This window comes from Phacochoerus africanus, chromosome 1, assembly GCF_016906955.1.
Source record: "Phacochoerus africanus isolate WHEZ1 chromosome 1, ROS_Pafr_v1, whole genome shotgun sequence".
In the NCBI taxonomy this organism is placed as follows: Eukaryota; Metazoa; Chordata; class Mammalia; order Artiodactyla; family Suidae; genus Phacochoerus; species Phacochoerus africanus.
The window spans coordinates 284,144,868-284,169,077 of record NC_062544.1 but is presented as its reverse complement, the minus strand read 5'-3'; the positions used below and the strand labels follow the sequence as shown (position 1 = coordinate 284,169,077).

At 46.3% G+C, this 24,210-nt stretch overlaps 1 protein-coding gene across 1 annotated transcript in view; it reads left to right on the top strand.

Moving 5' to 3' along the window:
- DSCAM (DS cell adhesion molecule) overlaps positions 1–24,210 on the top strand; it is a 740,562-nt gene that overhangs the window by 123,566 nt on the left and 592,786 nt on the right. The window contains exon 3 of the mRNA XM_047796891.1: positions 15,013–15,159. Within this exon, the coding sequence (XP_047652847.1) occupies positions 15,013–15,159 (147 nt within the window). The remainder of the gene's footprint in view (positions 1–15,012; positions 15,160–24,210) is intronic.

Here is a 24,210-nt window from a genome sequence, read left to right as displayed (position 1 = left end):
ACTTACCAACTAGTCATTAAAATATAGAAGCGAAATATTAATAAAAAGATCAAATACTTCAAAACATCATCGGGTAATTATGCTCTGATAAAAGTAGGAAATACAAAATTTTATTATAGCTCAGTTTTTATTACTAGAAAGAATAATTAACATGTTCATTAATTTTATGTTAATTCAATTTTTTCTTTTTTAATAATTCATTGAATTTTATTATATCTATAGTTGCACAACCATCATCACAACCTAATTACTAAAGTATTTCTATTTCATTTCAACACGTTTGCTGTTTGAATGAAGCCATCTCAAAAAAACATGCAGTACCCTTGTAGATCCTTACAGCTCTGTTTCTGTAAATCACCGAAGACTGCAAAAATGGGGAAAATCCTTCTGTGGAACTGACATTAGGTTTGCAGCACAATTCTTGGATCATTTTTAATATAGTCATTCAACAAATGTTCCTTGAGCTTGGTTTGGGCCCTGCCCCAGGTTCAGGGAGGAGGTGGGGTAGGAAGGTACCACGTGTGTCCTCTTAATCCTAACAAGGGAGTCAGAAACGGACGGTGAAGAAAGCTGGGTTGGAGTTTGTTGTGGAAAGTTGACCTCTGTTCCAGGCAATAGGATATTTGCTGAGTACGTTGTAAAAAAAAAAAAAAAAAATGGGAAGAGGAAAAAAAAAAAGCATCAGCTAGGAGTCCATGAAAGCCCTCTTACCAGTTTAGTCTAATACTGACAGCTGCTTTGAGTTGTCAGAGCAACTTTCAGCTGGATTTTGGAGTGCCTTACATTGCTGCAACTGAAACTTGAAATTAGCGATATCAGGTTGGTGAGGTCTAAGCTATATCCCAGACTTATTGTATTTTGACTAATTGATATAGGGACTGAAACTTTGAGTGTCTCAAACTCATCCTGTCCCCTCTCTCTGTTCCTTGTCCCCACACTCTTGTCCCAGAGGCGGCAGTAGCATTAGGAGGACAAAGGGAGAACAGAGGGCAAGGAATTTAATTGGAATAATAAACTAGAGCATCAGTGTTCGTGGTCTGGAAAACAGCATTGGTTAACACTCTTGTATTCCTTGTGAGATAAGAAAGGCTCTTTTCACATTTTTGACTCTGTCACTTGTTTTTGGCATGTTGTCAATAAATAAGCCCTGATGGAGTTCCTGCTGTGGTGCAGAGGGATTGTAGGCGTCTTGGGAGTGTGGCGACACAGGTTCTATCCCCAGCCAGGCACAGTGGGTTAAGGATCTGGCGTCGCCACAGCTGCAGCTTAGGTTGAAACTGTGGCTCGGATGTGATCCTGGTCTGAGACCCCATATACTGTGGGATGGCCAAGGGAAAAAAAAAAAAAAAGAAAAGAAAAGAAAGAAAGGAAAACCCCGAATCTATTATGGTCCTTTTAACATTATAGTGTGTGTTTTTTATTTGTCATTGCTACAAGCCAAACCCAGAATACAGTTTGAGCTTCACAGACATCAGATATTGTACATACGGGACACATCGTGTCCCTAAAACTACACACAACCAGACTCCAGTTAGCAAACCGTGTTTTCATTTTTTTTTAAGCCTAGCCTTTCAAGTACTATGGTGGACTGACATAATCTAATGACAGGTGAGGAGGATGTGACTTTGATTATTGTTTTATGCACCAGGTAGCCGAGGGAGCTCTATAATAATTTCTGCAGCAAGTGTGGAGGTGCTCCCTTAATACATCGCAACAGGAGCAAAATCTGAAATGTTTCCGAATTCCCGCCTGTGATCTCTTTGATGTAAGCAGTCGAACACCAGACTGTGACTCATCCTTTAGCTCCTCGTCGCCCAACTCTATTTTGATCTCTGTGACATGCTCGTGAATTCCACGACATGCACAAAAAATGCACTTAAGCAAGGAAGAAAAAGATAGGCTTTAATCAAGAGATATGAAAAGTTGATGCCCCAAATAATTAAAATTAAGCAAATGCAATTTGTATAGGAACTTCTAAACCTGACAAACAAGGAGACATAGTGAATGCCTTTTACCTGGCAGGCTGACAAGTTTAATGATGCCTTATAAAAACATATCTATAAACTACAAAGTACCCCTTCTCGTAAAACCCGCAGCTTCAAATAGCTGTACTTGTACGTGTTAATCACTATTTTTGTCTTGGGTTTCCTGTCAGATAAAAGAATTAATTACTGACTTCTATTTTAACTGCTATTTTCTAAATTTGTCATAGAATTGGTTGTTTTTGCACAGCCACGTGAGTTGTAAAGAAATTCCATCGTCTTGTCTGGCATCTCCCCTGCCCCCTTCCACAGAGTTCTGTGGGGGTCTCTGTGTGCCGGTGTCTTTGACAACCTCAGCCCATTCTACACCGGATGCTGTCTCAGTTTCAGCTTATAAGATGGAGAGTCATGTGGCTCAAATGAAATTTCTTTTCTCATTTAATGTTACTTCTTATGATGAACACATTATGGTTGTAAGAGTCTTTTAGATTAGTTACTCGGTGCTTGAAAGTCTGCTTTTCTCATTTTTATGTAGATGCTGGTATAAAATGGGATGGCTGTTGCCAGGGGCAGGTGGGCCAGTGACGGCTGTAGTGCAGGTTTGAGAAGCACGAACACAAACTCAGGGCTATCCTCCTGTGTTTGAGGTCTTCTTAAGTGTCTACATGTCCCGCTAGATTGGCGTTGGGGTTTTCTTGGAATAATCCATTAGGTAAAATAGCCTCATAATCTCCCCTTTGGAAGCACGGGGAATTCTTCCGAACAGTTTTCACTTTTGACTTAGGTCTGGCTGTGAGCAAGACAGGGAAGTCTCATCCATTGTGTCTCCTTAATTGGCAATCCTAGTTCTCCCTCACACAAGATACTTTCCTGCCGTTTTTGTTCTAAGGACAGAAATGCAGATGGACCACTTGAAACAGCACAGCCCTGCCCACGCTGTATATCCACCTAGAAAACGGTAATCAGCTCTGTGACCTGGGGCAGATCAAAGCATTTCTGGTGGTTGTTTGCTCCATAGTCAACTGTGGGTTATTGCGTTTGGCTGGGGCTTCTGCTTATGGCCAAGATTCAGTAGCAGAGACCAAATTTATCCTTTTACTCGAAACAACAGCTCACAGACAAAATATCAGATAATCAAATCATCAATCAAATCAATCTCAGTAAAAGAAGATATCAAAAGAAAGTTGGATTAAGTTTGTTAATATCAAAGCATATTTCAAAGTATATTTCAGAGCAAAGAATATTACCAGGGCTAAAGAAGGTCATTATGTTTTTAAAAAGGTCAATTAAGAGGGTATGACTATGATAAACTTTTTGCAAGAGAACTTTTAAATACATGAAGTAAAAACTGATAGAACTGCAAGAAGAAGCAGACAAATCAAAATTTATAGTTGGAGATTTCAGTAAGTCTTTCTTAATAACCAGCAGAAGTAGCCAGAAAATGAGCAAGAATAAAGGATACTTGAATGGCACTGTAAATCAACTTAACAGATTGACATTTATTTATTTTTAAAAAATTTTTATTATAGTTGGTTTACAGTGTTCTGTCAGTTTCTGCTGTGTAGCAAAGTGACCCAGTCATACATATATATCCATTCTTTTTCTCCCATTATCCTCCATCCTGCTCCATCACAAGTGACTAGATATAGCTCCCTGTGCTACACAGCAGGATCTCACTGCTCATCCACTCCAAATGCAAGAGTTTGCATCTACTAGCCCCAAACTCCCCATCCATCCAACCCTCCCCCCGACCTCGGCAACCACAAGCCTGTTTTCCATGTCCATGAGTTTGTTTTTTTTTCTGTGGATAGGTTCATTTGTGCTATATATTAGATTCCAGAACACTCCCAAAGACATGCTGTGAAGCCACCATCACCCTAATCCCAAAACCAGAGAAAGATACTACTAAAAAAGAAAATATAGGCCAACATCTTTGATGAATGTAGATGCAAAAATTCTCAAAAAAATTTTAGCCAACCGAGTCCCACAACATATAAAAAAGATCATACACCATGGCCAAGTGGGATTCATCCCATGTTCACGAGGATGGTTCAACATATGCAAATCAGTCAATGTCATACACCACACCAACTAAATAAGTCAAAAACCACGTGATCATCTCAGTAGATGCAGAAAAAGCATTTGACGTTTACATACAAACACTTCAGTCAGTGAAAGCACAATACACACTCTCTTCAAGAACACAGATGTTTACCATAATAAATCATATTATGAAGTCTCAGATGAAGTTTTAAAAAATTAAGTCATATAAAATATGTTCTTTTCTTTTTTTTTTCCTTTTTACAGATGCACCTACAGCATATGGCAGTTCCTGGCCTAGAGGTCAGATTGGAGCTGTAGCTACCAGCCTGTGCCACAGTCACAGCGACACCAGATCTGAGCCACATCTGTGACCTCTGCTGCAACTTCCGGCAGTGCTGGATCCTTAGCCACTAACTGAGGCCAGGGATCGAACCCGAATCCTTATGGACACTATGTCAGTGAGTCACATAGTGACTGCTGAGCCACAATAGGACCTCCTAAGGTATGTTTTTTGGCCATAATAGAATTAAATTAGAAACACTAACAATAAGATATCTGTGAAATCCCCCAAAATTTGGATACTAAATAACACATTTCTAAATAATCTGTGTCAAAGAAAAAGCTGAAGATAAATGAGAAAGTATTTTGAAAAGAATACAACTACAATATCTGAGAATTTGGGGAATAGCACTAAAGTAGTGCTTAGGGGAAGAAATTTGTGGTTCTAAAAACTGACATTAGAAATGAAAAGTGGAGTTCCCATCGTGGCTCAATGGTTAACGAACACGACTAGGATCCATGAGGATGCGGGTTCAATCCCTGGCCTTGCTCAGTGGGTTAAGGATCTGGCGTTGCTGTGAGCTGTGGTGTAGGTCACAGACATGGCTCGGATCTGGTGTTGCTGTGGCTCTGGTGCAGGCTGGCGGCAACAGCTCCAATTTGACCCCTAGCCTGGGAACCTCCATGTGCTGTGCCCGAAAAAGACCAAAAAAAGAAGAAGAAGAAAAAAAGACAAAAAAAAAGAAAGAAATGAAAAATGGTCTCAAATGGTCTTAACTGCATAAAAAAAGAGCAAATTAAAATAAAAATAGCAAGAAGGAAATAATAAAAATCAGAGTGGAAATCATTATGTTATAAAACAGGAAGTTATAAAGTCAAAAATTGTTTCTTTGAAAAAACTCAATAAAATAAATAAAATTGATAAAATGGCCATACCTAAGAGGAAAATAAGAGAGAACACAAAGTATAAATGTCAAGAATGAAAGAGGCCGCACTACTATCCTACAGCTATAATCAGTTATAACCATCAATATTCTACTGTAGTCATTCTACAGATACTTAAATTATAATAAGAGAATATTAAAAATATATGTATGTCAATAAATCCAACAATTTAGATGAAATGAGACATAAAATGCCAAAACTCATTGAGGAAGAAATAAACAGAATCGCCTCATAATCTATTAAAGAATTTGAATTAGCTCAGAAAGTTTTTAAAAAATGGGTATGATTTAGAGAGATATTGCAATAAAAACATATGCCATGGCTAGTTAGCACATAAAAAGATGCTTAGCATCATTAATCGCAAGGAAATGCAAATTAAAACCACAATGATGTAGACACCTCTACATACTTAATTTAAAAGCAATGACCAGAGCAAGTGTTTGTCAGAGTGTGCAGCACCTGGGACTCTCGTAAACTGATGGGAATGGGAGTGGGACAGCCTCTTTAGAAGCAGTGTGGCAGTTTCTTAAAAAGAGAAACACCTACCATGGGTTCCATCCATTCTCTTCTTAGGTACTTATCCAAAGTGTGTGTCGCTATGGCGTTGTACAAGAATGCTCGTAGCAGCTTTCATTGTAATAGCCAAAATGGGGTCAAAGCCCATCATCAGATAAATGAGTAAACAAATTGTTAGTTATTCACACAAGTGGATGAAAAGGAATGGATTATTGATAAAACGGTAGCAGAGAGGAATCTCAAAATAGTCATGCTGGGTAGAAGAAGCCAGGTAAGAACATAGGTGGTCTAAGACCCCATTTATATAAACTCTAAGACATGCAAACTAATCCATAAGGATGGAAAGCCCATGAGTGGGTGCCTGTGAAGGGAGTGGGAAGGATTACACAGGAGAATACGGAAACTTCTGGATGACAGACCTGCTTTTATCTTGACTATGGTGGTGGCTTCGTGGGTATGGATATATGATAAAACATCAATAAATGTGCAGAGTCTATTGAATGCCAATTATATCTTATAAAGAAAGAGATAGCACATGTCTGACCTAAGGAGAAGTCTTCATGTCCATGTAATAACAGTAGCTAATGCTAGCTGCTCATATGCTGGGCTTCTCTGTACCTCTCTGGCCAGCCCACAACAGCCTCCTTAATTGTCGCCACAGTTTCATACACATCTTGCAAAATGGTCTTGAATTCCATTCACAGTGACAATGGTCTCAGGTGATTGTACGTAGGAATGGCAGTTAACCAAGCTAGTCTCTCCAGTCCTGTGCCCTCTGAATTTGAAACTGAAATCTGGAGAGAGAAATTTTGGAAACTCTGGGCCAGGCACCCTCCATCCTCCAAGCAGCCCAGAAAAGCAGAGGAGGCTGTCTGGGAGAGAAGAGAAGGATGAATCCAGAATGAGAGAGACGGGCTGTGGTCCTCTTCCCCAGACCCCTTGCTCTTTCAGAGCCCCCCTGTCTTCAGAGGACGTCTCCTGTTTCAGCTCGTGGTGGCTCAGGGAGGCTCCTCTGGCCGAAGTCAGAGACACTCCGTGAATAAAGAGATCGCGTGCTAGATGCTGTGCCAGGTCCATAAAGATGTTCTCTCTTTTTTTAAATTTATTTTTTATTGTTATTTCCCCCAACACACACTTTTTTGTCCCACTGTACAGCATGGGGACCCAGTTATACATACATGTATACATAATTTTTTTCTCCCATTGTCGTGCTGCGTTGTAAGTATCTAGACGTAGTTCTCAGTGCTACACAGCAGGATCTCCTTGTTAGTCCATTCCAAAGGCAATAGTTTGCATCCATTAACCCCAAGCTCCCAGTCCCTGCCAGTCCCTCCCCCTCCCCCTGGGCAACCAGAAGCCTATTCTCCAAGTCCATGATTTTCTTTTCTGTGGAAAGGTTCATTTGTGCTGTATATTAGATACCAGATATGAGTGATATCATAGGGTGTTTGTCTTTCTCTTTCTGACTTACTTCGCTCAGTGGGAGAGTCTCTAGTTCCATCCATGTTGCTGCAAATGGCGTTATTTCATTCTTTTTTATGGCTGAGTAGTATTCCATTGTGTATATATACCCCATCTTCCTAATCCAATCATCTTTTAATGGACATTTGGGTTGTTTCCATGTCTTGGCTATTGTGAATAGAGTTGTAATGAACATGCGGGTGCATGTGTCTTTTCTATGATGTTCTCTGCTTGAACTGCATGGCTGTGTGAAGTAGTTATTATTCCCATTTTCAGATGAAGGAAGTAGAGGCCCTTTTGAGCCTGGTGTTGGCTCTTCACAGGAGTTGGGGTTGGAGGCCCATTGAGCTCAACAGTACTGGGCCAGTGTCTCATTGTTTTTGGAATCTTCTGTGTTCCTTTTCACCTTTGCTCTTTTCCCTTTTCCCTTTCTGCCTGTTGGGTCCCTCCTGTCCTTCAGGATGAGCTCAAATGCCCCCTTCCCTGAAAGGCACCCAAATTCCATCCTTCCCCAAATGCCCATTACCTCCAGCTCCTTTCAGTCTTGGGCACTTTAGTCTTTGTTTTCTTCTAGTTGTTCTGCCATGTGAATTTCCTTTCCTTCTGCAGCTGATTATTTCATAAAATGTGAGGATGTCCTTAGTCCCTGAGACAGGGCTTGGCATGAGGATATGGTCAAGATGTAACTGATTATTTAAGAAAATCCCCAATTTATTAAGTCATCAGTAACAAAAAAGCAAAAAACCCCCCAAAACGAGCAGATTTCTATACAAGTGACACTGTGCGTGGGGTCACATTTTTCCTCAGATAACCATTTCTCCAACAGGAAAGGGATCAGGCATCAGCCTCCTACCTGCCCAGAGCCCCCTGGTGTTCCCGAGGAATCCAGCACATGGACGTTTGTTTACGCTTCATCACTTGGAACATGGGGGTCCAAGGGGATTAGGGACCATCTGAATCCAGCCTGTCAGAAGAGGACCTGCCTTCTTGGCAATGCCCAGTCCTCCAGGCTTCCTCCTTAACCCTCCCTCCCATCCCCCTCACCCTCTTACTGCTGCACAGACACAATTGGGATCAGGGCTGACTTCGTGGAATGGCGCCCTGTGCTGAGGGCCCTGTGCTCAGACTTCAAGCTCCCACTGCCATCTTGAAATGTGCTTTTATCTGTCATTTGTGTGAGTGAAGTGTAATGGGACATGCTCTCGGAGGCCCAGCGCTTCAGCTCTTGTAGGGTCCTGAGGCATGCCACCCCTGGCCGGTGGAGGGGGGTCCTCTGCTCCCCCTTCCCAGGCTCTAGGTGCCCCAAGTCTCATTTTTACCTCCAACTTCCTAACCCTACCCAGTGACTACTAGCTGCCTCTGCCACCCAGGGCCCAGAGCCCTTCCCAATCCCCTCCTCCTTGACCGTCAGTGAATGCTGGCACTCTCTGCGTCTGGATGGAGGCCTGGGTAGGGGCAGGGTGGAGTGGGTGCACACACTCTGAAATGGGCATGGTGGAGGCTGCCCCAAGCCAGCAGCAGCACAGTGCATTAGCAAGAAACTTGGTGTGGATAAGCTCCTTGCCCACCTCCCATCCAGAGACCATGGATGTCCAGGCATGGAGGTTACACCCCCCCCTTAGGGGTCCCTTGTCCATCATGGGTTGTGGCAACGTGCGTGTGGGAAGGGGAGACTGCTTTTCCCATCCCTGGTCAAGGGCGTGGCACACCAGCGCAGCAACTGACAGGAAGCAGGCCAGGCAGCTGGGGGACTGTGTCACCGAGGCCTGAAGTGGGGTCCTGGGAACCTGGGAGGGTCTGCATTATCCCTATGTCTCAAGGAATACAGTGTTAAGTGGAAAAAAAAATGTTCAAAGAAAGACCACAGAAGAAAGACATTTTATTTTCAGTATGTTTTATTTTATTTATTTATTTATTTGTTTGTTTGTTTGTTTGTTTGTTTATTGTCTTTTTGCCTTTTCTAGGGCCACTTTCGGTGGCATATGGAGATTCCCAGGCTAGGGGTTGAATCGGAGCTGTAGCTACTGGCCTACGCCAGAGCCACGGCAACACCAGATCCAAGCCGCGTCTGCGACCTACACCACAGCTCATGGCAATGCCAGATCCTTAACCCTCTGAGCAAGGTCTGGGATCGAACCCACAACCTCATGGTTCCTAGTTGGATTCGTTAACCACTGCGCCACTACGGGAACTCCTATTTTCAGGATGTTTAGTGATACTTTTTTCCTCCTTTTCAAATAAGGGCCCTGGATTTTCATTTTGCTCTGGGCCCCACAAATTATGCAGTTGACCCTGTGTGGTTAAATTAATCTTCACAGCAAAATATGAAATAGACTATTTCTTATTTACTAGTACTTACGTTGTAAAGGTTCTTCTACTTCAAAGGATGAAGTTTAAGGAGAGGGTGGGTATTCGCGGTGCAGATGGGCTGCACGGTCCCTTGCTCAGTATGTATGTCTGACTTTCCCCCAAAGTCCCGTCGCTGTAGGTCCCCTCTTGCGACCCTCTTGGCACCTTCGATCTTAGGAAGGAGCTCTCGGCTTGTGACTTGACGGAGGGGCACTGACATGACTATGGTGGTCGCTGTTGACGGCCCTTGAGTCAGACTCCCCCAGGTCTGTGGGCTGGTGCTAAGAACTCGGATTTGCAACCTTCAGAGGATTGCATGTCCCTGGAGCTGCTGCTTGCAGAGAGTTGGGGATGCCTGGGAATGCCGTGCCCCTGGGACCAGCCCCAAGCTGGTGACAAGCTATCAGAATACAGAATTCCAGAAATTCCCACTGTGGCACAGTAGGTTAAGAATCCCACCGCAGTGGCTTGGGTTGCTGCGGAGGGGCAGGTTCAGTCCCTGACCTGGTGCCGTGGGTTGTCCTGGGAATTTCCGTATGTCACCGGTGCGGCCATAAGAAAAGAACAGAGTCCCAGCTCCTGGCATGGAAGGGGCGCCCTGTGGTTTAACATGTTCAGAGCCCCGTCGGGATCAGGCTGGGGCTTCCTCTGAAGTGCTCCCTGGCTCCCCTGCTTTTCCTGCCTGCCTTGCCTCCCCCAGCCTCTCACCGCCTCCCCTGGGAGCATGTCCTCAGCCCCTCCCTTTGCCCCTGCTCCTCATCTCAGTGTCTGCTCCTGGGCGGCCCCCAGCTTAGGGCACAGAGCGCAATGCCTCAGTAACACTGTCTTGTAAAGAAATGCCAAACACACTTCCAACAGTGATTCGTTCTGGCCTGTTTTGGGTTTCTGTTCCATGCAGTCGGTCCTCAGTATCCCCAGGCCCAGATCTGTGGATAAGGAGGGCTGAGTGTACTGCCCCAGGCTCTGCAAGGGACCGGAGCATCCATCGAATTTGGTATCTGCGGAGGCTGGGGGAGCCTGCAACCCATCTTCCATAGTCACTGAGGGAACGACCGTAATTAGTATTTGGATGTAGATCAAAGACTAAATCTACACAAGTCTCTTGCAAGGCTTACGATGACCCTAGAGATGTAGGTTATGCTGTGAAAGTCACATCCCAATAGTTAGAGGCGTCGACTTCTTAAATTATGGGCACCTCAGGAATAACATATTAATTTCCCAGTAATAAGAAGGAAATCACTAATGGGGACCCAAATTACTTTTTTGGAAAAATAGGTAATGGCTGTAAATTCAAATGTTGATGAAACATTCACCTATAGTCAGGTTAGAAATACTTTCAAAACAGAAACTCTCCCAGAGTTCCCATTGTGGCTCAGCGGTTAGCGAACCCGACTAGCATCCACGAGGACACGGGTTCAACCCCTGGCCTTGTTCAGTGGGTTAAGGATCCAGCATCGCCATGAACGGTGGTGTAGGTCGTAGACGTGGCTTGGATCCTGCGTTGCTGTGGCTGGTAGCTACAGCTCCAATTCGACCCCTAGCCTGGGAACCTCCATATGCCGAAAGTGCAACCCTAAAAAGACAAAAAGAGGGTGGGAAGTTCTGTGTTTTCACACATTCATTCATCAAATGGTGATTGAGTACCTTAATATGTGCCAAGCGTTGTGAGAAGTTGTAAGATAGGTTTTTCAAGGGCTGGGTGCATGGTCTCTCATTGCGGAGTGAAGGATCTAGGGAGCGGAGTGGAGAACCTCCATCCCCATCCCATCCTCTCTGAGCTGGGTGGGGTTCAGGCGCCATGGTTGTAGCCCTGCTTTCACAAGGTCCGGCTGGGGCTGGCTTGGGGGATGGGGAGGAGGCAGAGTCACAGAGACGGTCACCTGCGATTGCTGCAGTGGTCCCAGCGCCGAAGAGGAGAGGACGTGCTGGAATGGTGCAGCTCCCCAGGCCTGAGGGTTCTCAGGATGTGGGGTTTGGGGTCCGAACAGGGAAGGTCCCCAAACCCAGGTTTGTGAGTCCAGTGACGAGGCCCGGTGCACGACGGCATCCTGGCGGGAAGGCCCTTCCTCCATCGCTCCTGGGCATTCTCACTCTTCTCTGCCCTTTCCTGGCTGAGACAGAGAACTTGGCTCCTTTCCCGTTCCGTTAAAAATCTCCTGCCATTTGTGGCATTTGTTTACTGAAGGTTTGGGAAAACGGAGCAGTTTATAGCTTAGAAACAAACATCATGCAGACAAGCACACTTAAATTGGACGCGTACACCTGCTTAGGTGACCCAGACCCCGGATATGGGCTCCTTGAGGCAGGCCTTCACTGTGTGGTCCTATCCCCTGCTTTCTTCTCTTCTCTGCCCCCTTTCCTATTGTCTGTCTTCCACTCTCCACTAGGACCAAATTCTCATTCATGGATGAGTTTGATCAGTTGCTCTGGTTCTTTGTTGCTTCTTTCCAACTTAGGACCACAGACCTCCTCTCCCTCCAAAGGGCTGTGTTTTCCTGTGCAATCAGTTTTCCCTTCTGTGCATAATGATGATGCTTCTGGGGTCAGGCTCCCGAGTTCCCTGGGGACCTCGTGCAGATGGAGTTGCCACCCGGACATCACATAGTACAGAGATGAGGGTCTCAGACGATTCCTAAGCTTCTGGGTCTCCTTAGCTTGAGATAGGAATGAAGACAATTCTCCAAATTGGGAAGTCGTTAAAGAACTAATATTAAGTATTGAGACAGTTCTCTTACTGATGCTCTTGCTAAATAACACATTCTGCTAGGAAAACGTTTAGCACAGAGCTCGCAACCTGTCTTGGAAGTGCTTCTTCTAGAGCATTATTTACTCTGGAAGAAGCCTGTTATAATGGAGATTTCCCTTTAGAAACTCACTCTTATCTCTGTTGGTATATTAATTTCTTTTGAAATTAACTTCATGGCCAGTTTTCTTGACACATATTTGTTCAAAAACTGACTGAAACGTTAAGAGAGCTGATTAGATGGGAAGATAATTTGTCTCTGTGGCTATCTTGGGAAATCGCAGACACACAGAATTCAGACTTTGAAGACCTTCCTGAAGTTCCCGTCATGGCTCATTGGTTAACAAATCCGACTAGGAACCATGAGGTTGCGGGTTCGGTCTCTGGCCTTGCTCAGTGGGTTAAGGATGCAGCTGTGAGCTGTGGTGTAGGTTGCAGACGTGGCTTGGATCCCCAGTTGCTGTGGCTGTGGCGTAGGCCGGTGGCTACAGCTCCGATTCAACCCCTAGCCTGGGAACCTCCATGTGCCTTGGGAGCGGCCCTAGAAAAGGCAAAAAACAAAACAAAACAAAAAAAAAAACCCTTCCTATCCCAACCATTTCATCTCAGAGAAAACTGGAAAAATCAGGCTCACAGCCGTATTTATAGAGCAGTAGAGCTGGAGGGAAACATAAACTGGATTAGACAGCCCAAGGTCTCCTTATCCTGGAGGCAGGGGTCTTCCACACCCCGGGAGAAGGGCTCCACCACCTCCAAGTAGCTTTATCCAACCTGGGCTTGCAGGCGTGGCTCTGGGTGCTCTATTCACATGAACTGATTAAGTCGGCACGGCCACTTACTTGGTAGACACTTAATTGAAATCTCCACGATACAGTAGCAAGAGCACTTGCTCACTGTCTAAGCAGTAGGGTCTGGATTTGAACCCCAGCAGCTGGGCTTGCTGGATGGGCCCTGGACCTCAGCACCCCCTGCCTCGAGCCCAGACATGGGTTTGTGGAAGTGCCCTCTGAGCACTTCCTGGGCCATGCCTGTTGTTGGGAGGGTTGGGCAGCCTTTCTTCTCAGCATCCTTTCCTCAGTGATGGGGAGCAAAGGATTGTTTTCAAAACAGTTTTACCACTGTTGTAAAAGAAAGTTCACTTTCTGGAGTTTCCATTGTGGCTCAGTGACTGGTATCCATGAGGATGTGAGTTTGATCGCTGGCCTCGCTCAGTGGCTTAAGGATCCAGTGTTGCTGTGAGCTGTGGTGTAGGTTGCGGGCATGGCTCGGATCCCTTGTTGCTTGGCTGTGGTATAGGCTGGCAGCTGTGGCTCTGATTCGACCCCTAGCCTGGGAATTTCCATATGCAGGTGCAGCACTGAAAAAAAGACAAAACAAAATCACTTTCTTAGAGTTATTTTATTTTTATTTTATTTTTTTTTGTCTTTTTTGCTATTTCTTGGGCCACTCCCGTGGCATATGGAGGTTCCCAGGCTAGGGGTTGAATCGGAGCTGTAGCCACCGGCCTACGCCAGAGCCACAGCAACGCGGGATCCGAGCCGCGTCTGCAACCTACACCACAGCTCACGGCAACGCCGGATCGTTAACCCACTGAGCAAGGGCAGGGACCGGACCCGCAACCTCATGGTTCCTAGTCGGATTCGTTAACCACTCCGCCACGACGGGAACTCCCACTTTCTTAGAGTTATTTTAATTGTCACATCATTTCAGGGATTCCCAGGAGAGGTTGCCTTTCTCGATTTTTAAATTCTTTTTTTTTCCCCCCCAGCTTTGGAGACATGTTTATTTTACCAACTTATAGGAGCATTTATATTCTGAGAATAGCTAAATGGTTTCAGAAAAAGGCCACTGAAAATGAATTCCCCTGAAGGGAACCGGAATTCCAGAGTAAATGGTGGTGGTAGGGATTTGGGGTATTGAGAGCTTTGTTTGTATTTATTTATTTATTTTAATTTTATTTTATTTTGTAGTTGGTCTACAGTGTTGTGTCAGTTTCTGCCATACAGCACAGTGACCCAGTCATGCATATATATACACTTTTTCTCATAACCACCTTCCACCATGGTCTATCCCAAGAGACTGCATTGTGCTCCTGGTGCTGTGCAGTAGGCCCTCATGGCTTATCCATTTTAAATGGAATGGTTTGCACCTACTTCCTCCAAGGTCCGCATCATCCCACTCCCTTCTCCTCCCCCTTGGCAACCACACGTCTGCTCTCTACGTCTGTGAGTCCGTTTCTGTTCTGTAGAGAGGTTCGTGATTCCCATACTAAGTGAAGTAAGTCCGAAAGAGACAAATACCACACGTGATCACTCATGTGGAATCTAAAATATGGCACAAGTGAATCTATTTAAATTCCTTTTCTTGATAGTCTGAAATATTCCCCTTGATCATCTGAGGTCACACAGGGATGATTCCCATTATTGTAACTTCTGTTTGGAAAACTGCTTCCCGGGTCCAGATGCATTTGGTGGGTAGATGAACTGGGTATAGATGTACATACGCCCTGTAGTTCTTGGTGTATTTATTGTTAACAGGATGAAAGTCTTCCAGACATGAAATGTAGGCTTCATATTTTTTTCCAACATACATGCTGGGTGCAGTTACTCTGTGTCAGATACACTGTGTCTTTGGATGAGCTACTCTGAGAATGAGCCCAGGTGAGTCACCAGGGCCCTCTTCTCTGCCTTCCAGTCTTACGGGAGCCCTATACAGTCCGTGTGGAGGACCAGAAAACCATGAGAGGCAATGTCGCGGTCTTCAAGTGCATTATCCCCTCGTCGGTGGAGGCGTACGTCAGCGTCGTCTCGTGGGAGAAAGACACCGTCTCACTCATCTCAGGTAAGCGGCAGGCGTGCTGGCCGCGGGGCGCCAGGCGGCCCGCGCACGCCTTGCGTGCCTCGCGTCGGCTCTCCAGATCCGCGCATCGCGTTGTGAATGAGTCTGCTTCAGTTGGTGCGGTTTTCTGATTGAACGTGGTATCAGCGTTTTCTGCTGGTTTATGTGGCTCCGCTCACTCTTCAGTGAATCCAGCGATGGGTAGTGATGGATAGTGGCACTGCGTGTGGAAGCGTTACGTTACTCTTTGAAGGAAGTTTTGGTTTTATTTCTGCTCCTGGAAATAGGGATGTAGGATTATTGCGTCTCTAGAAACCTCAGGACTGCTTTTCTGCTCTTCTGTATAAGCTGGAAACTGGAAACCCTGATTTCTTACTGTTCTCACCCTTTCAAATGTCTCTAGAGTCATGTGGTATCTCTAGTCTCTTTGCTTGAAGATTCTATTTGGGGTGTGTATTCAGCACTGAAATACATATATTTGTATATGTAAATATTCATACATAAAAATTTTCCTGGTTTCTTTTTGGTATCTAGGAATGATACGACTTATCTTCTAGTTTCTAAGAAGCTGTGGTGGCTCTTCTCGTGGTTTTTAAGCTGGGTCCTTGCTCCTTACCTGGAAAGGCCATGCCGGCTCATTTTTCCCGCTTTGGATAACGACCTTTGGATGCTGGAGGCAAAGAGTCGTGATGTGCAAGGAGGTGGCACAATGAGTTATAAATAACTGATTTCCTTTACATGTCCTTGTGCACTTCAATGTAACTCTTGAATATACCAACCTGTGTCAGTTTATAGAGATAAGAAATTGGAACTGGAGTTCCCTGGTGGCTCAGTGGGTTAAGGATCTAGCATTGTCAGTGCTGTGGCGTGGGTTCCATCCCTGGCTGGGGAACTTTGTAGGCTGAGGGCAAGGCTAAAAAGAAAAAAAAGGAAATTGGGGCGTTCCCATTGTGGCTCAGCGGTTAACCAACCCTACTAGCATCCCTGAGAATGCGGGTTCGATCCCTGGCTTTGCTTAGTGGGTTAAGGATCCGGTGTTGCCATGAGCTGTGGTGTAGGTCGAAGACATGGCTCAGATCCCTTGTTGCTGTGGCTGTGATGTAGCCTGGCGGCTACAGCTCTGATTGGACCCCCTAGCCTGGAAACTCCATATGCCGCCAGAGAGGCCCTAAAAAAACAAAAAGACAAAAAAAAACAACAAAAAAAAACCAGAAAAAGAAATTGGAACTAACTCTCATGGTGACAGAGCATTTTTGGTTTTTGGCTTATTGGTTTGCTAGACAGTAGGTTGTCTAGGTTACTGTTGCAACAAGGACCATTAAAAAATCATTAAACCATTAAAAAGTTCAAGTCAAAGATTAAATCTTTGGTGCTTAAAGCACATTACAGTAAAGTAGGATGTGATAGATGTTTTCAGCTTTCCTTAATATCATCTTCACAGTGAATTTGAGGTTCCTCACACATCACTGAACAATAAATTCCTTGCTGTTACATTGATTAATCATAGTAATTTGTTAACTTAGAGTATTGAAAAAATACTAAGCTTAAGACCTGAAATGTGAGCGCAGTGATCAGAATAGAAATTCACCTGTGCCATTTTATTTGTCACTTTTGATTGTTTAGCAGCCTTAATTGCTTTCTTTAGAGGGTCATTTTAGTTTCCTGACAGCAGGTGGAGAGGTTGGATGACATGTCAGTCTGTCTGAACCCAGAATCAGAGTTGAGAGCATGTGAATATACAGGGCAAGGGCTTGTGGGTTCGGAGAAGGAGAGAAATTGGGGTGATGTTTGCACATTTCCCACACGCAGGGGCCTGGGCTCATGGAGCCTCTACCCTCTTATCACAGCATCCAAGATGCGACCTCATTGTCTGCCCTGGAAGGGGAAGAGAGCCAGGGAGAATGACAGACTGCCTCTAAGTGCGTCTGTGTGGAGGTGACACCTGTCACTTCTGTTCATATTTAATCAGTGAAGCAAGTCACATGGCCATGTCTGACTTTAGTGGAGCATGTGCCTGAAAGGAGAGATGGGACATCTGGGTGAGAAATAGAAATACCCACCAGAGGTTATCTATTTGTATACGTACCTCTATCCTTGTGTTTCCCAGGTATCTCTAAGGCGATGTGCTTCCATGCACGTTTTACCGTTTTGTAATCTATGCGAATTTGTTTCTCCTTCTGACATGGACCTAATTAAAATGAGAGGCGTTTTATATCTGGTAAGTGGAGAAGATGCTGATGTGTAAATGGACAGTTGGTATCTTGCTGATAACTGCTGACCCCACGTTCTCTCGCCAGTCGCGCTGTAGAGCTTTTACCCTTGGGCAAAGTGTTTAAAGCAATGCAGCATGGATGGTGGCTAAGCACTGGGCTTTTCTTTTTTCACAGGAGTATCAGAAAACTAATATTGTGCATGCTTTCCCTCATTAAAGAATACGAGTCTAGTAAGTTTCATTTGTTTGTAAGTAAGCCATTTAAACAAACACACGTTATTCCCAAGATGCTCCACAGGGGAGAGAGAGAGAGGGAGAAAGAGAAGGAGGGAGGGAGGGAGAGAGAGGAAGAGAGAGAGGGAGAAAGACAGGTAGAGACAGAGGGAGGGGGAGAGAGGAAGGAGAGAGAGAAGGAAGCTGGGGTGGAGGGGGGGATTGAGCCACATAGTAGTGGCTGACTTGAGAAAGCGCTGAGCAGTTCCTGTTGTGGCTCAGCAGAAATGAATCCGAGTAGCATCCATGAGGTTTTGGGTTTGATCCCTGGCCTCACTCAGTGGGTTAAGGACCACAAGTTGCCGTGAGCTTCCGTGAAGGTCACAGATGCAGATTGGATTCCGAATTCCTGTGGCCGTGATGTAGGCCAGCAGATGCAGCTCGGATTTGACCCCTAGCCTGGGAACTTCCGTAAGGTCAGGAGAGGGCCCGGCCGGGGTCCCTGCTCCAGGGCTCGCGCAGGCGGTGGCCTGTGTAGATGAGGCCTGTCCCGGATGATGTCTGGGTGCTACTGCTCAGCCTCACGGGGCCAGAGCACACCTGGGGGGTTCAGAGAAGCCAAAGCTTGCTTTTAACAGGTGAGTCTTGAGACTCAAGGCCAGGGCTTTTGCAAATCTTGGCTAAGTTAAGTGAGTATCTGCTGTCTAGGCTTTCCTTTCCAGTGGGAAAAAAAGGCTGGCATGCTCCTGTAAAAAGAAGCAAGATTTCTATTGGCACAGTGTACTAATGTTGCCGCTTATCTGGGTTCAGAGAGTGAAGGGCTGGGTGGGTTCCTGCAGGGGTGAGTACCCCAGGCAGGGCCTGTCTTGTCCAGAGGAGCAGGTGGTGTCACTGGCTACCTGGACCGACGAGCACGCAGTAGCTTAGTGCATGAATTAGGCATTAGATCCAACACTGATTTCTTCCCAGGGCGGTTTGAGTTGGCCTGATGTGGACTCGGGAATCAAGTTGTGCCTCTTTGTCCTATGAAGCCATTGGATCACTGATGTTAAGAAAGTGAATGAGTTCATTCATCTTGAACAATCTTTGGAAGGAACACTTGGCTGGTTTGCCACAGGCTGAATGTCTGCTTCCCTTTAAAATTCATGCTGGGGAGCTCCCGTTGTGGCTCAGTGGATTAAGAACCTGACTCGTATCTATGAAGATGCGGGTTCAATCCCGGCCTCAATCATTAGGTTGAGGATCCAGTGTTGCCGTGAGCTGCAGTGTAGGTCACAGATGTGGCTTGGCTCCCTCATTGCTGTGGCTGTGGTATAGGCCGGCAGCTGCAGCTCTGATTCCACCCTTAGCCCGGAACTTCCATATGTTGTGGGTGCTGCCATAAAAAGAAAAAATTTCACGTGAAACCCTAACCCCCAAGGGATGGTATTTGGAGGTGGTGCTTTGAGGGGTGATTTGGATTAGGTGAGGTCATGAGGGTGGGTCCCCCGTGATGGGATTAGTGTCCTGGTCAGAGGAGATGGGCGCTCTCTGTCCAGCAAGGGAGGACACAGTGAGCAGGTGGCAGAGTGCAACCCCGACTCCGAAAGCTCTCACCACCCCCACTGTGCGGCCACCCTGACCCCGGACTCCCGCCTCTGAACCATCAGATGCAAATGTCTGTTGTTTAAGCCATGGCTTCTGTGGTATGAAGCTAAGAGAGGCCTAAGGGAAGGCCTCTGTGATCCCCCAGGGGCAGGAAAGGCTCGTCGTGTGGGATGCCGCGCGGCCCTCCTGGGCTCCTCACCGGGGCTCCTCATCTGGGCTCCTCACCGGGGCCAGAGGACACCTCGTGGTTGACCTTCACTCTCAGCCTCTGACACAGGGGATGGCTGATGGATAGGAGGCTCTTGAATGTGTGGGGAGAAGATGCCTCGGGCACAGTCGCACACCGTGCATGCAGTGTCCTCACTTTATAGGCTGGCTTCTGACTGCTGCTTCTTACTAACTGAAATGAGCTGGGAAGAACAAGCAGAGGGGGTCTGAAAGCATTTTTAAAGCACCTTTGTCATTCTCTTCCACTAAGCGAAAAAGGAGAGCCTTTTGCATATCAGATGTTAATGTGGCCCCTTGTCTGGGTCGGATGTGAGCTGGCATCATAGGACCCCATTCTGGAAAAGAACAATATCAACAGCTTTGCATTCAGATCTCTCTCCGTGGCTCCTTGTGAATTTCTTCCCCATGGAGGGGCCAGCAAGGAGAGAGCCCCATGTTGGGTGTCTGTTTCCCCTGATAAAGTCCTGAGACCCTCCCTGGGGGTTCAGCTCCGTTTACATCAAAGACTCAGCCCCAGGGTAACCGGATTTGGAAAATGGAAGAGGCAAACATTTTACTGTTCCCAGAGGATCTGCCTCCTCTCTAGCACTGGCCGTTTTCTGTGACAATATTTCCCATCTGAACGCTTCTATTAGTGACTTCAGGAGAATTTATCTCTCAGGGTCCATGAGTTTGAGTCCAAGGATGATTTTCTTCTTCCTGCATTTTGAGTATAAGTGAACAATTTTCTGCCCACATTAAATATCAAAGGAGACCAACTTGTCACTTCCTGGGAAACACTGGTTGTGGTTTGGGATACAGTCTTGGGGTCTGTCATCACAGATAAGGCGGGGCTGGTGCCCTAAGAAGCACCCCCTCCCCAGGCCCCTGGAGACGCTTCTGCCTTTAGGAAGAGATGGCTGTGCTGTGCGGGGACAGGAGTGCCATGCGCCTTGCAGTGGTTCCGCCCAGGGAGGAAGGGAGCGTTTCACAAAAGACGTGATTGTTGAAGAAAGTTTTTGCATTTTAGGGTGGAGAAAATAATCACCTAGTAGGTATGAAGCAAGGTTTTCCTTAAGCACGTTTCAGCAGACTTAAACTAGAAGCAGATTTGCTGAGATGTGTTGTCTTTTGGAAGGACAGAGGAGCCTGGCTGTCTGGGGCTGGGAGGGAGAAGCTGGGGGGTGACGCGGTATCTGCGGGCACACAGACTGCTGTGTGCCCATCTTCCCTCTTTTTCAGACCCTTCCATTTTAACTTTACTTTTAGTCACTGAACATTTGCCAGGCAATCTCCTACATAGCTGCTCAGGTTGCGGTGGCAGCAAGACCCCGTTCTGCCCTCAAGGTGCTTATGAGCAAAAGCAAAGAGTTTTAAGGAGCTGACCTACTGTCACCTGAAAGCTCCACCTTTGATTTTTAAGGCAGCGGAGAGTTGCAGAATTAAGGAAGCATCTTTTTAACAAATTCACTAAAAATAAATTTACGGGACCAAATGGAAACTGTAGGAGAAATTACCTGTCTATCTACCTATCTATCCATCCATCCATCCACCCATCCTTCCATCTCCCTATCTGTCAATCAATCTATACAGATTTTCAGCAAATAGGAGCCTCATTTCAAACACTGGAAATTATTCTTAGAACAGAAGGTGTGTGGCAGACTGGCATGCAGAAGGTGGAGAGGTGTAATATTGCCACTCCGCTACAGTTTGGGGAGTAGAATAACTGGAAAACACATTTCATGTGCAAGTTTATGGGGAGGGAGGCTCCTGCTCTCTTTCTTTATAAAAACCATTAATTGATTGTAATTTTGTCATTTAAGTGTATGCTCACTAAATAGGTTTTTACAGGTCACTCTACCACCCCCTGAAAGTCATTAAAATTACAGCGTTGTTTGCAGATCTAGAGGAAGCTCACAGGACGGTGAGAAGGCTCCTGTGAGATGATGAGCCAAACCTGGAATTCCAGAAAGGACCACTCAAGACCCGGGAAGACTTAGAGCAAGCAGAGAGCTGACTCTCAGCCTTCAGGAAGAAGACAAAGTCCCACTCTCAGAATCAGAAACTACATTGTAGATTCTAGCCTGAAACAGACAAAAGTAGGCTTCGGATTTCTGAACTCCTGAGCCAGGGAGATCAGCCCCCAGCGATTGACATGTTAACACAGTAGTTAAGCAAGGAAGCAGCCAAGACAGTGTGGTGGCAAAGCTTAGCCTGGAGCCTCTCTAGAGTAGGGTGGATGTGTGTCAGGAAGGTGCTGGATCCTTAGGTCAGCCTGAAATGGCCCTGTTTCCCACCCCAAGTATTACCAGGACAGCAGGACGCACATTAGCGGGGTGATGTAGGGGAAAGTGTCTCCTTTTCATTTTGCTGTGGCTTCCTCATGGGAAAAAGTTGGTTCCCCTCCCAATAAAATAGCAGGATATTAAAATCACAGATTGAATATTCCACTTGGCAAGCCAACTACTGTCCAAGTTATCATCTTTCTTCTTTATCTCATAGAATGCTTGATGGTGTGTGTGTGTGTGTGTGTGTGTGTGTGTGTGTGTGTGTGTGTGTGTTAGGGTCTGCCATGCACAGGACTTCCAGACCTCTGCGCGCAGTTGTGTTGTACTCACCCCTGGGGGTGTCACAGCATAAAAGGAGACAGCGAGATCACCGCAGGGAGGCGCACATGGGGAGGAGTCTGGAGGAAGTCAGGAGCAAGCTCCAAGAGTGCTTTCCACATCGAGTCCCGGGGATGCCTTTAATCCCCCAGCAAAGAAGTGACCGCAGATGGACACAAAACACCATCTACCAGGGAGCTCATTACAAACTGGGTGCTCAAAATTTGTCCTGGAAGCTGATCATGTAGTCGTGTGCCTGGGGTGTTCTCAAAATCCCAGACTCCTGGAAGAAAGCAGGTGTCCAGCATACAGTGTTGCTCATAGAGTTCAGCATGGTGAGCTTCTTATCCATTGCAGGAGGGACATTCCCAGAATTCCAGTTCCCAGTCACCAGCCAAGGGTCATCTTCACACCAGGCCTTTCTAAGGGCAGCAATCTCAGACCTACGAGTCAGCTCGTTTCTGTACAATGTAACTTCTTCCATGCTGATTTTCCTGATCTTCACTCCTTTTTTTCACTCACTTAACAATCAGTTTTTGACTATGCCCAGCACCGAATGTTGGAAAAATCAAGTGAATATGGCAGCCTGTGCTTGGAGGACTTCAGTATCTAATATCTGCATACCCACAGCCTCAGGCAGAGCTCACCTCAGCCTCTCTAGTGCCCCAAAGACGCTGATCTAGATTCTTTCCTGGCTCCACTTGAATGTCAGGATGGTTTCATTTTATGGTCATTTTACATCCACCTCTTAGGGGTCTTCTGCCCCATTCTCCTCTTTGTGTTCAGTTCCTTCTGGACTTTGAGAAACAGATGCTGAGTCAATCAGGTGTCATCTGGACCCAAGTGCATTTTCTGGGCTCTTGCTCGTCTGTGAGATTCATTTCAGGAAAGTTAAAAGAAATGAGAGGATCATTCACAAAATATTATCAGGCAGTGATGGCAGTCGTGCTGATAATATTATCATTATCATCAAGCCAGAATCAGATGTCGTGGATAGAAATTTGCTCAGGCAACATGCCCTGGTAAAGAAAGTTAGGATTCAAAATCTCCAAAGTGTAGTTTGTGACATGGAATCAGAGGTCAGCGTGAAATCAGGGTTAAGACCTGAGATAAACATGGATTCTGTGGGGTTCTTGGTCCTGCCTCCTAGGGACCGGGTGGGCAAGACCAGGTGGAAGAAAGTCCCTCACCGGGCAGGTGTGTGTCAGGAGCTCCAGGAACCTCCGGACAGAGGCACTGCAGTTGTCTGCCCTTTGTGGCGTCCCTTCCAGGCGACGGGGAAGGACACGTAAACTTGTAGCGCCCTAGGCTTCCTTCTGGGAGAATCCTGGTCCATGTAGTTGCTGCCATTATCTTCTCCCTGCTGAGCCCACTCGAGTCCGTGTCCGCTGAGCATTCACGCTGACTCGTTTTGACTGCCCTTCATGGCTTCTCCAGATTGTTGGACGTTCCTGCCAACCTTTTTTGTGTTGTTGAAACTGGCTTTCCCAAGCTTTTCCTTGACGTTCTGAAGCCCCCAATCCCAGCCCCTCGTGGGTCTGCCCTGTAATGTTCAAAAGATGACGTCTGTTTAGTTCATGGAGTCTGAGACCTGCTCTCTCCCAGGAGCCCTCCTTCCTCAAACATCGCGTCCCCTGTCTTTCCTCTCGCGGGAAGAGATGCTCCTGTCTTCCTCTGGGCGGGACGAGGACTCTCGAGAGGACACAGGCGAGTGAATTAAGGGCCCACCCTACTCCAGTATGATCTCATCTTGACTAAGTACAGTGACCTATTTCCCAGCGAGATGACATGCTGAGGTCCTGGGAAGGACACGGATGTGGGAGAGCACTCTTCAGCCCACTGCCTTAATAAATGTCTTCCATTCCTTTTTGACCTTTCCTCACACATCTTTCACATCTTTCCATCTCCTGCTTGATGCATAGTAGACCGCCAATAGATGTGTATTAAAGGAGATCCTTACAGCCATTTTTAAGGGGAGGAAACAAAAATCTGCAAGCCTTAGGAGAGTGGCCAGAAGTGCCAGGGCCCGTCTGTTCCTGCGCTGTCCCCCAGCCCCGCCCCAGCGGTGTTAGAACGCCAGCTGGCAGCCACCCCATCAGCTGCTCCCCTTCAGCTGTGTGGCGCTCACACGTGTGTCACACTGGGCTGGGGGCCAGGATGGGACAGAATCAAGATGGTCTGGGGCCAAGACCCCAGGGGCTGTAGGCACAGTGCTTGCCTTGCATTTTC